At 40.1% G+C, this 15,146-nt stretch overlaps 1 protein-coding gene across 3 annotated transcripts in view; it reads right to left on the bottom strand.

The window, feature by feature from the left end:
- Positions 1 to 15,146, bottom strand: part of osbpl10a (oxysterol binding protein-like 10a) — an 84,094-nt gene that overhangs the window by 17,068 nt on the left and 51,880 nt on the right. For all 3 annotated transcript variants that reach the window (XM_010735345.3, XM_010735344.3, XM_019264333.2), the window contains 2 exons: positions 14,512 to 14,752; positions 7,735 to 7,865 (listed from right to left, as the gene is read on the bottom strand). In XM_010735345.3, coding sequence (XP_010733647.1) covers positions 7,735 to 7,865; positions 14,512 to 14,752 — 372 coding nt within the window. The remainder of the gene's footprint in view (positions 1 to 7,734; positions 7,866 to 14,511; positions 14,753 to 15,146) is intronic.

The raw sequence follows: 15,146 nt of genomic DNA, 5'->3' as shown, positions 1-15,146 counted from the left end.
AGAACATAGCTACATTTTGGGACACTCAGCCTAAAACAATAGGACAGTGCTGTTGTTGTCAGGGGTCAAACCTTTGTTATATTAACACATTGCAGGTAAACTTAAAGCCTTTTGTTGGTAACTCCCTCCCTCTTACTCGGCTCCGGTTCTGGCACGACACTGGCTCTACTCCCCATCAGCATTCCCCCGCGTCCATGGCCGGAAAACTTCTAGGTGGTCCAAAATGCCTGTGGTACAACACTCCCTTTGTGCCATGAGCTCACAGTCCAGGCAACCGGGCTAACAAACTGAGCTAACATTAGCTTACAGCAGCTACAGTTCCCTTATTTCAGCAGATTGCTTTACTGTCCTCCCAGAAAACATGATCCAGTTTCAACAAAATGAGTGAAATAGTTGGTGGTGTACGTAAGTACTTAAGTAAGCATTACGTACTTCTTGTGGAGCACAAAGTTACATAGTGCAGAAACAGACATACGGGGGCACAGTGTTGGAATGACAGACACACCTGATTACAAGTGAATGTAGCATGGAAATGATCTCAGATCTGTTATTTTATGATAGAAAATATGCATAATGTTGCTTTACACTGGCTAATTAACCCTACATAAGCAGCACAATAAAGTACATCTGTTTTCATTTTCTCAGCTTTTGTTTGCAGCCTGAATAATTAAGATATATCAAGTAATGCTGACAAACAGCAGACGTATGGTCTATAGACTAATCTGTAGAATACCTGGTAATCACTGGAGATATACTGAGACACTGCAGTGTTTAATCAGAGTTAATGGCTCTGCAGAAGTGTTCTTCCTCTGACATGAAGATTAAAGCAACAAAGACTGTAGTTTTACGAGCAGTGCAATAACACCTTGTTCAGAGTGTTGCACAGATTGTTAATCCAGCAGGTTTAGCATTAAGTGTCTCAGTGTCATTGCTTTTGTTTACTGGCAGAGATCAATGCAGGAGTGAGGATCACTCCATTGAGCTGATTATCTGCCTTAAAGCAGAGAGCTAAAATCATTTTTTAAGCAAACAGGGCACTGATTCATAGGTCCCAGAATGGGTTAATGTTGTTAGTCTTATAGTCATTATGATAGTAAATTAAAACATGCAAGGTAAAGACATCAGCTCAGGCTCTGGGATCAAGTAATGCCATTTTCCATTATTTTCTGACTTTTTATAGACCAAAAAAACTAATGAATTAATCAAGAACAATAAATTATTGCTTTGAAAATCATCAATTAGTTTTAATTTAACAGTGAAGTTTGTAATGTCTCCAATAGAAGTGCAGAGAGAGACAAAGGAGAAAGCATTTTCCATCAGGCAGATGTTATTTTTAAGTAAATCTAGAGTTCAATAAGAGTGTGGAGAAGAGAGCAGACAGTGAGTCATGGGGTGATATTATCCACGCTGAACTGAGACCTGAGAACACGCAGCTCTTTATTTGATGCTTTCACCCTGGGATGGACAATACCTTTATACTGGCAATGAGACTTGAAGCAACATCACGTGAACATGTTTCGTTTCATTGACTAACTGTGGTTCGTAGGATTGGAAGCAAAATCCTATTGATTGAGCTCAGATAAACATTTAAGTTTATGATTTGATTGCAGGTTGCAAGTTGAACTTGCACACTGACCTACACAGATAACATAAGACACTGATGTTATTGCTGCTGTTAAAGTATTACAATTCATCTTGTGTAAATCTCCCTCTAACAGTGCAACACACTGACTCTCATACAGAAGAGGAGCTGCAAAACACAGGACTGTGCTGCCCTCTGCTGGAATAAAGAAACAATAAATAACTCAGAGATTGAGTTTTTAGCTCAAAACGCACAAAATGACATCAGAGAAAGGAAATTTAGCAGAAACAGTCACTCAGAAGAAGAGTTCCTCTCGACTCTGCCTTTCTTTGCTAATGCAGACCTGATTGAAGGTCTGTCATTAACTTTCTGTTCTCCAGCAGCAGCTTATAAATGCTGTAACTGAACAGACAAAGTCTAATATGTGGCAAGGAAGTGCACGGGTGCTGTTGCAAATGCATTAACCTGATTTGTGCAAGCACTAGCAATTTTTCCTCAATTTTCCCACAGTCACGCACTGGCCCTGTGCTTCTTCATGTTGGCTGCATACCGAATATCAAACGCCACTGTGGTGTTAAATAATTCAAACAGCAAACCTTTATTATTCTGGGGTAATGTATTTTCCTCCTTGCACGGAAGACTACTCCCAACATTACAGGGAAAATTGTAAACTGGCTAAGGACCAAGATGAGAAATTGAAGATTACATCAAGAACTGACCTTGAGCAGTACTGGAAGTGGAAATTTTGACCATCATTTAAAGTGAGATGACATCCGACTCACAAATACTGAAATTTCATTAAAATCATTAATAATGCAGGTACCATTCATGTATCCAGTGTTGGTTGCATGCTAAAATATCAAATGCCAACCCTCCTGAATCAGTGACCCAAAGCATTTTCCAGTTAACTCTATCTGCACTTTGTTTCCCTACCACAAGATGGCAAAATAACCACCTCACCAGATCCACCTTTACTGTGTGAAATGATCCCCATTAGATAAGTTATTACACCCCCAGTCTCATTATTTAAACTTCACCTTTAGTGTGCAGAGGTGTAAGACAATCAAGTCAAGAATAATCTCTCAACTCATCCTCAACCTTCCCATCTCCTTCATGCCAAGACAAAACTTTCAATCAATCTGGACTGGACAAGGAATAATCAGATGGATGATGGTGCTGAATCTCATTAAAAGATGAATAAATGTCAGTGTCAAGCTGGACTAATGCGCCATGGCAGTCTGTACTGCATCTCCTCCGTTTCTCTGCCGTTCTTCTTCAAACGTAGGCCAGAGCATCTTTAAAGGCTTTAATGAAATCTGGTTCAAGCTGCGGGGCAGAGCCAAGAAACAGGCAGGAGGACAGTTCAAAATATTACAGAGCAGTGGCAGGGTCTGGTAAAAAGTCTGAATTTTAATGTGTCACTGCACAATGAGATGTCTGCTTTTCTTTAAAACAAAAAGACACCTACGCAGATCTTCTATTCTTTGATCACAGTTGATGGTACTGTGTGCTTTGCAAAGAAGACTACAATTTTAGCTTTTTACATCAAGACTAAAACTGTTAATCGACCAATCGGTCATAATGTTCACTTTTGAGGTGTCAAGTAAACCTACACAATGTGTGTCATTTTTAATTGCAGATGCTGATAATACAGCTACACATAGTACTTTGGTGATTTAGCACCCTCAGTTTCAGAATATAATAAAGCCAGCTAATACTACTTACTAGTCCAACAGCAAGAAGCCCAGCTTGGTGTCTGTCTATCAGCCTTTTTAACTAATCACTCTCCCTTTTAACACTAGCGTGCTTGACCGGGCAGCAGAACTAATCAAAACGGTTACTGGTTTTAAAAAAGTCTTTGTGCTAAGAGGACTCACAGTGGGAACAGACGTGCCAAAATTAGCTAACAGCACCTACAGTTGACAGCAGTTTACTTTACTGTCCATCAGGAGACTCAGTAAATCTGAGAGTTAAGGCAGAGCAACTGGAAACACTACGTGAAACTTCGGGTTTGATGATTCGCTGTTAGTTCATTACCGCAAGCAATACCTTCAACATTACCCAGTCATTTTTCCCACTATTAAAAATATTCATAAATGCAGCTTTTTTTGTGTGTGAAGAAAATAATGGTATGTGTGCTGCACTCACAGCTGGTTCAGCTCACTCTGCAGCCAAAGTTGATCCTTTTTTGAATTTTGGACTTGTATACTGTACTCTTTGCTCAATGCAGTGAAAAAACATTGTGGCACAGGCACACTCCATTTGAAATAATGGGGCAGAGGGCAGTGGAACATTTGAAAGGGCCATAAGTCTTATTGTTATGGCTGCTGGTTTAAAAAAAAAAAAAAGTGAGAATGCAAAAAATAGGTCTTCCAAAAATCTAATCATGCCAAGTCCCAGGTGCTCATTTTTATAGTTTCCTCAAAGTCTTATTTTCTTCAACTATCTTATTTTATGACAGGCATGACTTGGCATTACTCATTGGTGGAGCACAGTATCCTAATAGCACACTGAGGTGGGCAGAAACATACTGACAGTGGCAGTGCACACGGTTGGCCAAGGCCCTCTGAATCATAACTGTCATAATACTGTCTGAAACAGCTTTAAAGGTGCCAAATCACAGTTACGAGCTGCCCTGCCTTTACTGCTTTTAATTGAATGGCATGAAGTATGTTGAACAGCCTGACAATTAGCTGTAAATGGGTTGACACTGCAACGTTGTAGTACCCATTTTACACTCATATGTCAATAGAAAATGATCATTAACGTGACAGATTACATCTCTGTGCCTCTAGATTAGACCGCTGCCAGCACAGCTCAGTCCCATGTGGCAGTTAGGCAGGGTGCCGATTAACTGCTCCCATCAAGGGTAAAATATCCCGCCCTGTCCTCTTTACCTTGTTTTGTGGTTAGATTTAAAGGAGTGTCAGCCCATTATAAATTCTGACATGAGTGTTTAACAGGCTGTTCCCTCTATGTTAAACAACAGGGCGTTATGGCCAGCACTGACACAAGTTTAACATTTGACAAAAGGCCTGTTATGAGCGGGCGTGGCAGTGAATGCTGCTGAGATGACATTTATCCCACAAATCTTCATCTTGTTATTCCCAGCTGAGGATGACATTATTCTGCAATGGTCGAATAACAGAAGCAATTATCTGACTATTCTGACATTTATTGATATTTATTTGATGAATCAAGAAAATTATTTCAGATTATAAAACGAATCATTAATTGCAGCCCTAGAGTGAAAACATTTTGATGAGAATGTTTTATCCACCCTGTTGAATCATTATCTGTAGGTAGGTATAAAATAGCTGTCTTATACCTACTTTGTGTTGGTAATTTTAAATATGAATATATGAAATACAGTATATTAAGTTATAAAGCTCCTAAAATGACTATCTTATGGCTAATAACTGTTATAGTATAGTCCATATTTAGGCTACTGTTTTTATATTTTACTCTGTGATGTACAGTTTATGTTTAGTATGACTGTGATGTACACTTCCAACTGAGACCAAGCTGATCTAATCAATATTCAAGATCAATAATATGACAGCTGTTTCAGAAACGTGATCTATGTTTACACAATGGATGAAAACTCATCATGAGGTAACTGAAAAGAACCGGCTGCAGCTTACACAGAAGAAAATATTCAGGAATATGACATGATTAATATAGCAAGTATTTCATTGGCTCTGAAAATCAAACTTTGATGCTGGTGTTGCTCCAACACATTTTCACTTCATTAATTTTGGCTCTCTGCTTTTGAAGAGGTGTTGATATGAACTCGGCAAAATCAGCTCCTGTATCATTTCCTTCAGTGTGGTTTCTGTGGTTACCATGGTCACAAAACAAGTTGGAAAAAACTATCATCAACTCTAAAGGCAGCGGCAAATAGCCATGCACATTTATGAGAACGGGAGCCACTCGCTCTCCCTGGACTTTGGCGCCACACCAAAGAGGAACAGTTGTCACAACACGATGGTCCATATGTTTTTTTGTGAACCACAAAACTCCCAACCTGTCTTGCATACTTCATCTACACATTATGATTCTCATATTTGCTGTTGTTACAGTACTGTGGTCTACATGGAAAATAAAAAACTTCTACTAAACATCAGTGGGGCGAGTATGGAGACACATCCTTGCTGTTTGATCCTAAGAGACTAAAAATAAACCAAACATTTAATGCTGATGTTAGATAGCTGGGAAAAAACTACCATAGTGTTTTATCTATGTCCCTAAGGTATCCATGGAAACAAGGAAAACACACCATCAATATAAAAAATCCAAATGTAAGACACAGGGATTAGCTGCTTTTTAACAATCATATATTTTATGATACGTTTAATCAGTCGCAGTTTATGAAGTGCCTCATATACAAACCCTTTTCTTTAGGGTGGATAGTTTGAAGTCAGTTTTTCAACTAAATCATAAAGACATCTGTTTTCCATTTAGGACAGAAAGCAAAGCACCAATGTCTCGCCCTCTGAGCTTCACACTTTTACCCGCCCCTCTCTCTCTTTCCACCCGACTGGCACACATTTACGTCAGTGTCACCTGGCCTCCATTTCCTGATACAGGGTGGTCAGACAGTCAGACAGCCCCTCTCTGCAGAAATTCATGAAGCCCCCTCCTGGGATCAGCTCAGTTCCAGCTCTATTCTGTGTGACCCACTTTTTGGACAGCAGCTCTGTTTAAACTTTCAGAAGCAGAGTGCTTCCCTTGCTGGGCAACAAGGGCAAACATAAGAGAATGAAAGAAAAACAAAGCAGAAATTGATTCAACATAATCACTAGTATAGATTTGTTTCAGTCCACTGGCACACACAGGAAGTTTGAGGATTGGGAATGAATGAATGAATCTGATGTTTCATACCATTTCCCATCTCGCAAGTAGCCCTTTGCTTTTAATTCTCTTCACTACAGCAAGAAAATCAACTTACAGGTCTTTGAAAAGATAGGTAATCCATCACAGTAAATGTTTAGTCAGCTTCACTGTTTTAAGATCGCCACTGTTTGAAAAATGTCTTTGTTGGTGTTTTCAAGGGCTTTTGGAAACTCTGACATCCAATACTTCACTGCTGATCTGATCCTTTAATGGAAGAAAATGACCAGTGCACTTAAGTCTAATTTAAATGATGTCCACATTTACTTAACGTTTGTTCTCTTGGTAGAATTGTCTGAAAACAAGACAGTTTCTTTGAATGTACAAACAAAGAAACAGCAATGGATCTTATGCAAGCAAAATTCAAGCCTGAAAATTCCCTGATGTGCTTCATTATTTGAACTGACTACTCGGAAAATGGAAAATCAATCTAAAAATGTACTTTGAAAAATGTTCGCAGTAGGTATAGCATGTATATAATACATATTTCAGGTGGATGAGGTCAAACAATCCATAGGTTTGTTGAGAAAGCTGAGATTAAAGGTCCAATGTGTTATAGAATATGGCAGAATGGAATATAATATGCATAACTGTGTTTTTTATTAGTGTAGAATCAGCTGAAAATAAGAATCATTATGTTTTTGTTACCTTAGAATGAGCCTTTTATGTCCACAGACACAGAGTTTCTACAGTAGCCCAGAACAGACAACCTTTCACATTTTTCTCTTTGTTTGCAGCCACTATAGTTTATCCTTCACGATTGGTAGAAGAGGATGAGGCAAGGCAGTTGCAATCAGTAACTACACTAAGATACAATGAATCCTACACACTGGAAATAATACAAATATTTTTTGAATGTGATTAAATGTTCTTGGAGGCATTCTGGTAGACTAATACCTATAGTAAGAGGCATACATAAATAAATATATATATATCCAGTGTCCCTCCCAGGCAAAATAAAAAAATCTCCATGTCCTACTCACCTAGACACTTATACCTTACTCCAACCTTGGATTTGGCCAGCAAAGTAAATAAATGCAAAATGATCCCTGTTCTGCTCTGTTCCACACAGAAACACTCTCCCAGTTAGAGATCACAGTAGACAATATTTCAGGTTCAATATCTCCTGGATTGATTCTGCAGCCCTACAGTCAACTCAGTCCCACATCTGAGACACTATAAACTCAGATCTTGGAGGGAGCGAGAGCAAGACTGAAGACAGAGGTGATATTTGAAAAAAGTGAAGGAACGTTTCTCACCTCAGCACCATGGGACAGACTCCTTTTCCTGAGGGCCGGGGAGGGCTCGGCTGATCGTAGAGGAGTCAGACCTCCGTTCTTCAACAGTTCTCCTGAGGGCGACTTTGGTACAGTCCACACAGGAACACCATCTGAAAAATGACAAGGCAGCATCAGAGCCGACTGCCAGCTTTCACAGTAAGGAGGAGGGGATACTTTGTGTTTACTACTATATGATTTGTACTGTTGATTTTATTCTGAGACTGCTTGATTTAGGGTTGAAATTGATAAGAAGAGGAGCCAAAGAGGGAGTAGATAACTCATAGTAGAAAACTCATATTACGCTCTATATCCTAATCATTTCTAACATCCAGTAGGTAGTACTGAACTGAGGGTGTGAGTGACAGAAACTAGACAGGAAATTGTGCTTATGCTCGTGTGTGTCTGTTTGAATTTAATATTTCTTCATTGTATATCCAGGCCTATTGTGTTCACTCAGATCAGGTCAGACACACAGAAATTATTAGAATGATGATTAATTTTGACTCAGGCCTACAAAAGGAAAAAATGTATTGCAGAAATATTATAAATCTACATCCTGTACAGCCCGTCTCATACTGCAACTAAGCTGTGAAACAATTTCATGCCAATTTTTGCAGGCATTTAAAAATCAATACATAAACTGAAAGCACTCAACCTCTATTGTCTTCACCTACAGGGGTTGCACTGTCAGAGGTGATGATTCAACTTTTAAATCTTTTTTTTTTTAGATCATAGATTGCAGTGTTGTTAGGTAAAATCCCTCTAAATGGATTTCAGTCACTGTTGGGGTTATATTTGACAACTGTTTTTCTGTGTTTGGAATACATCGTCATGATTTTTGACACTTTCCCTCTGACCATGTTACAAAAGTGACAGATGCATCAACAAGACTACTGCTGTGTCTCAATTCACATACTCCCACTATTTTTGAGTACATAAGTTCATTCACACTGTCAGTTATGTCAAAAGAAGTGTGAAAAGTACTGTGAGTACCCGGATAGTTTCACTCATAGACGTCAAAAAGTTGAGAGTGGAAAGCTGGACACTTCTCGCCCTTGGTGGTTGCCATTTTTGGCACATGGCAGAAATGGAGGGGATGCTGGCATTGTAAAATTGCAGGCAAGGAAGCTGCTAGAGCTGAATATTGAATACTGCTACACACAAATGTAAGTTGTACACATGTTTTCTAGTTATACATCAGTTGGCAAATGTTGGTGCTAATGCTCTGCCGGCGTAGAAGAAGAAGCAGCAAAATTTTGCATTATAATTTCTAATGCACATGCACAGAGGCCATACCCCAATTGACACTATCCTGCTGAAATTAGCGCACCACGGCACTACTCAAAGTACATATTGTACTTGGTGTACTACTAAGAACTAACAGAAGTATCCAAATTAAGACACAACTTGAGAGTCTACAGCTAGCACCAGCGGCTCTGTGAGGCTACTTTAGCACAGCACTGCTTTGAGTTATATACTAACATCAACATGCTAACATGCTCACAAGGACGATGCTAACATGCTAATGTTAACCACATGCTAATGTTAACCACGTTCACCATCTTAGTTTACCATGTTATAATGCTAACATTTAATAATTAACACAAACAAAAGTACAACTAAGGCTTGTGGAAATGTTTTCATAAATTAAACCAAAGTTTTTGGACTAATTGAAGTTTCTACCTCATGATGGCACGAAAGCTGCAACAATTAGTCGATTAATCAATTATTTTTCAATTAATCACCAACTATCCAAAAACTATTATTTAAGTGATTATTTGATAATCACTTAATGGTTTGGAAAAATGTCCAGATTCTAATATTTTCTGGTTTCTTTAGCATAACAGTAAACTAAATATCTTTGGGTTGTGGACAAAAATATATAGACAAAATACTTGAACAACACTTGAAGTTGTCACCTTGGACTTTGGAAACCAGTAACAAACATTTTTCACCATTTTCCAAACATTTTTTGGACCAAACAATTAATTGAAAAAATTATGGTCCAATCAATCGATAATAAAAAATAATAATGATGGCAGCCCCAGCCCTAGATGGCATTGGAGAAAAAGTGTATCGCCAAAGTTATTAGAAGTCATCTTGAGGGGACACAAATGTGTCTATTGTTGAGACATTTTAATCAAATCAAGTGTCCACACCAAATGCTGTTCCAATCAATTATGTAGATGTTGAGATATTTCACCCTGTGACCCTGACTCCTATACAGTGGAGAAATGAGCAGGCTTTGCCCAAAGGCAAGCGAGATGTGAAGGGAGGTGTAAATACAGTAAAAATTGAATTTTTTGAAAAGGTTATTCTCAATAAAGTTGGAGGTTAATAGGTTTTTGAGAGTTCATTTCAAAATAGAGTTGTAGGGGAAAATAGTTCATGCTTTAAGTTGGTAAAAAAGATTTTTCAAAAGTAGCTGGTTTACAAACAAATTATGGCAGATACATCTACTTTCAATCTGTGAAATATCTCAACATCTACATAATCTTGGATAACCAAGTTGGTTTCATCCTGTGGAGACCATGAATATCTGTACAAAATTCGTGGCATAATGAATACGATTTTTTATTTAATTTTTTTCAGTTTTGTCAATATTGATCATCTCACTCAGCTCTGCATCTACCACTTTTCACTATTTGCGATAAGAGTGGCCTCAGGTTGAATCTAAAGTTAAAACCATATTAAATGTGCTAAGATGGAAAGTCTCATGACTCATGCCAAACACAGGAAAACTGCATTACTTAAAAGGACCAGATTAACTAAAAGGCTCTTCCTTGGAAATCTTCTCAACAACATTATAAAGTACAGCCTCAAAAACATACAAACATCAGATTCCGTCACCACCTCTGACAGCCCTCTAATATTGTGCTACACCAAATGTGCCTTTTAATGCAGGGCTTCTGAACGGATCATATTTTGTGTCTCCTGTATGAACAGACCCATCAGAAAACCAAGCTGCAAGCTTCCTCATTTAAAAGCTTTTTATATACATCATAGTAGTAGATTCCATTTCAAAGTACTGTTAATGGAGCGGTTCCACAGGCCCTTCTCATCTCCAGTCCCAACACTCAAATTGGGTTAAAAGTCTAATGCACCAAGAGGCCGTTCTTTGATATCCATTAGTGAGGAACAAGCTGTGCTGACACAAGTCGACATGCTGGTGAGCCTGAGGCGAGTCTGTCTTGACAAAATGTGCTGAAATAGCCTGAGCAGGCCCCGCTTTGGTCAACTGACAGTTTGACTGACAGGAACCTAAAAAGTGTTGGTGAACCTCCTCCTACAATACTGACTTTTATACAGTGGAGAAATGAGCAGGGGTGGCTTTGCCCAAAGGCAAGCGAGATGTGAAGGGAGGTGTAAATACAGTAAAAATTGAATTTATTGAAAAGGTTATTTTCAATACAGTTGGAGGTTAATAGGTTTTTGAGAGTTCATTTCAAAATAGAGTTGTAGGGGAAACTAGTTCATGCTTTAAGTTGGTAATAATGATTTTTCACAAGTAGCTGGTTTACAAACAAATTATGGCAGATACATCTACTTTGATACTTTCTCTGAGATGTCACAGTGAAGCACCAGAAGTAGAAACACTCAGTGAGCAGGGGGGTGTCTGGGCCATTGGATAAAGGCATGCACGTGAATCAAAAGGCTGTCGCAGATCAAACAGTGGAGAGACAGACATTCATGCAACAGATGTTTCCAATGGCTTTACCTTCCATTTCTGGGCTGTGACATCGATTCAGATTTTGTGATGCTTTCATGTCCAACTCCTACCCCACATGTTCCTCTTGTGCCTTTTATTATCAGTTTAAAAATTTCCATTTTTTTTGTTTCTGTCTTTATGTTAAACTGCAAGGGGACGAGTTTGCAGTAAGGTAAATTTCCTTTATGGATTTTCATTTCCTTAAAGGAAAATGTTCTGCGTGATAGAGTCAGAGGGTTAGGCTTGAAGCTCTTTATGGCAGTGACAGAGGGGAGGGAAGGGGGATCCAAAAAGAGCTAGAGCGAACAGCAAAGATCCTCCGTGACATCAGCTGATAATATGTTGTCTGGTTTGTGACTGGCAGGTTTTTGGTGGAAGTTTACAAAGATCCTTCTAGTACCTTTGTGATTACTGGATGTGACTCAATCAAGCTGCTCTGGTTTTGTAGTAATAGGAGCCTGGAGGGACTAACGTGCCGGCCAAACTCAGTCCAACCTCATGCTCGGCTCTCTACCAAAGAGTTATTCTGCCCATGCAGTGGCAAAGCTTTCCTGGGCGTAACAAAACCATTCAACCAACCAACCGACCAGCCAGCCACTCCCTTTATCAGCTGCATCAAGTCTGGATGCTGCCCATGCCTGTGAGCCATACTACCCATCACTCAGCAAAACCGAGGGCCCTAACAAAAAACTCCTCACTGAGGTGTGGGGGGTACATGCCGGAAGCGGGGAGCAGCTGGACCCCCACAGGACTTATCAGCCAGGCAGCGGAAGGAAAGAGGTTTGTACTTGCGGCCCAGTGGTCCCACTCCACACCACCCCCTGTCTGATGAACAGGTACAGGGTAGGGTGACTGTTGGCGCAAAGAGAAGACCAACAAATTGTGAGGACGGGCAGATTGGCTGAGATCCGGCACCCACCCAAACCCAGACCCCAAAATACTTTCCCTAAGTCATACTGTAGATGGAGGTGGACCACAGCTTCTTGGCTTACACACCCCCTACAAATACATGCACCTGTAGAGCTTAAAAGATGGCAGCAATCGTCAGTTTGGATTCACAGCAGTTACAATGGATTCCAATGGGGACCGAGAAGTCATGACAAAAACATGCATCAAAACCATCCATTAATAACCTTATTCAGGTTTGGGAAATGATGGCAGAAGGATAAGCAAGGTAGCCCATACATCTTTCTCCCTAGCATTGCTCCCCAGTTCTTCCTGGGGTGTCCCAAGGGATTCCTCAGCTTGAAGGGACATAACATCCCTTCAGTGTCTCCTAGGTCTGACCCATGTTCTCCTCCTAGTCGGATATGCATTGAATACCTTCCAATTCAAATCAGATTCCCAAACCAGTTGTACTACACTGAGTTCCTTCCACTGCTCACTCACACTAAAGGTATGTTCAGACAGAAAGTGAGGTGATTTTAGAGAAGTATGAACACATACACATTCAAAAGAAAGGCCAGAGTGGGCATGAAGAGAAACAATTAGAACTGAAGCAAAGATGCATCCATCCAGGGATTTCTGGAAGACAAGGAGTAAAGTAAAGTAGATAGACTTGAGGGAAATCCCAGAAAGAACTGAAGTTCCTTGTGAGTTCTGAGATCAGTCAGATCTCTTACAGCTACCATCTTGAACAACAACATCATTAGCTGCTTGGGGTGAATCAACATGGACTGCGAGCCAGCAGTCAAATGTCCTGTCCCACCTCACTTTCAGTCTTTCAGACACACCTTGAGGGTGAGCCCAGACACTTTGTGGAGGAAACTAATTTCTATCAATGATTCACCCTTATGGAACAACATCAAACAGCAACATCCACAGAAACTTTCCAAACAACTCCTACAGCAAAATCCACTTCAGTATCCCATAATTCTCATTTTGCCAATGGACCTTTGGAACTACTCATGTCCACTTTGAACATCTGGACAGATGTCCAGACTGGTGTAAACAGCAACTAAATGGAACAAGTGGACTGAGATGCAGGTGTTTGAGAAATTTCTATGGGCAAAATGACTAATTTTTGCCTTAACTTATGGATGACCAGTGGGATCTATCGTAACTGCTGTGAATCCAAACTGACCACAGCTGTCATCTTCCAGTATCTAGTATCTAGTATTCAGTATCTAGAGTATTATTCTAAATCAGCTCCCCTTTCCTGGAGATATCTGTGGTGCTGTTGTTCAATAACAACTTCACTGGATTGTAATGGATTATAACTATTCCTTTGAACTTGGGGAAAAGGGGATTAGATTTTGCATTATTTTAGCAGAGTCTATTCTTTTCCCATAGTTGGGGACTACCTTCCACCTTGAGGAACTGTTGCTAATCCTTATCCTTTGTGTTATGCCAATAGAACCACCCTCAGGCCGCAAATGGTTTAAATCGAAATAACTTTATTGGATCCATAGTGATCTGGGACAGAGAGGGTTAAACATGGCAGATGTCTGACATTTTAGGCACCAGTGTGGATTCCTTTGGCAAAGACTTAATCCTTTGAGGAGATTTAGAAGTGCATAGTATTAGTCATTATAATTAGGTTTACTCATTCACACATAAACCCTGATTTTTTCTGACATGCATGTTTGAAGACAGTCTGTAATGCTTTCAGAAATTCTGTAAACAAGATTGACAATAACTTCATTTTTATACACACTTCACATTCAAGCTTGTACTTGGCACTACCACTTTGAGGAACTATTGGCATTTCAATGTAACTGTCAACATTGAAGAGACACAATAATGAATGGAAAACAACACAGAACAACACTAACAACTACAAACTGTGACAAAAAAAATCATAAATGGACCAAATAAAAGAAACAATTTAACACGCAAATGCAACATTTAACAACATTTACTACAAACATTGAAGTTCATGGTAGCCATCAGGCAGGGACAAGAGCCACAGTCCAGCTGCCCCAGCTGGACCTTGCCACTGGTGCTGGGCTCTGGAGGAGGGGACTGGAAAGACAAGGGGAATGGGGGAGATGGAGGGGTCGGGGGCTCCAGTAGCAGCACTGGAACAGGGCCCGGGGCAGACTCACCGGAGGGGGCTCCGTGGGCAGCATGATTGTGCTCGCCGGCCTGGGACTGAGGTGGTGCCTGGCTGTGGCTCTGGGTCTGTTGGAGGATGTTCAGGCACTCTCCCAGGCAGCTGAGTGTGGCAGCTGATGTGGCTTTAAGGAGCAGCAGGTCCTGGTCCAAACAGGAGAGGGGGCCTCTGGTGGGTAGAGAGTCAATGGACTGGACCAGATTTTTCTGCTGGCCCTCGGCTTGGGACATTACCTGGGGGACAAAAGTAATGTACTCAATTAAAATACATAGTGAACAGTCACATTACTCAAATTACCGGTGAGCCACTGATGGAAAGAAATAGATCAGAGGTTTTCACATTATATGGTATCAGTTACTCAGCGGAAGCGGCATGGATGCAAATGTATATTAGATGGGTCCAGTAACCTCAACTCTCAGCCAACCTTGCCAGACAATTTCTTACACCACAATGCAACATTAAAAACAATCCTGGTTACTCGATAGCTAAGAAACCACTATCCCTTTTACTCCCAATGTAGACTGGCACACAATAAACATACCTTAATACTCTTTTGTGATGTTTGCTACTGTATTTTAATAGAATTTACTTCAGTTGACCTTATAGGATAAGACTAGTGTTTTTTTA

This window comes from Larimichthys crocea, chromosome XIII (genome assembly GCF_000972845.2).
Source record: "Larimichthys crocea isolate SSNF chromosome XIII, L_crocea_2.0, whole genome shotgun sequence".
NCBI lineage: Eukaryota > Metazoa > Chordata > Actinopteri > Sciaenidae > Larimichthys > Larimichthys crocea.
Note: the sequence above shows the minus strand (reverse complement) of the source record. Positions and strands in the feature narration are given on the sequence as shown.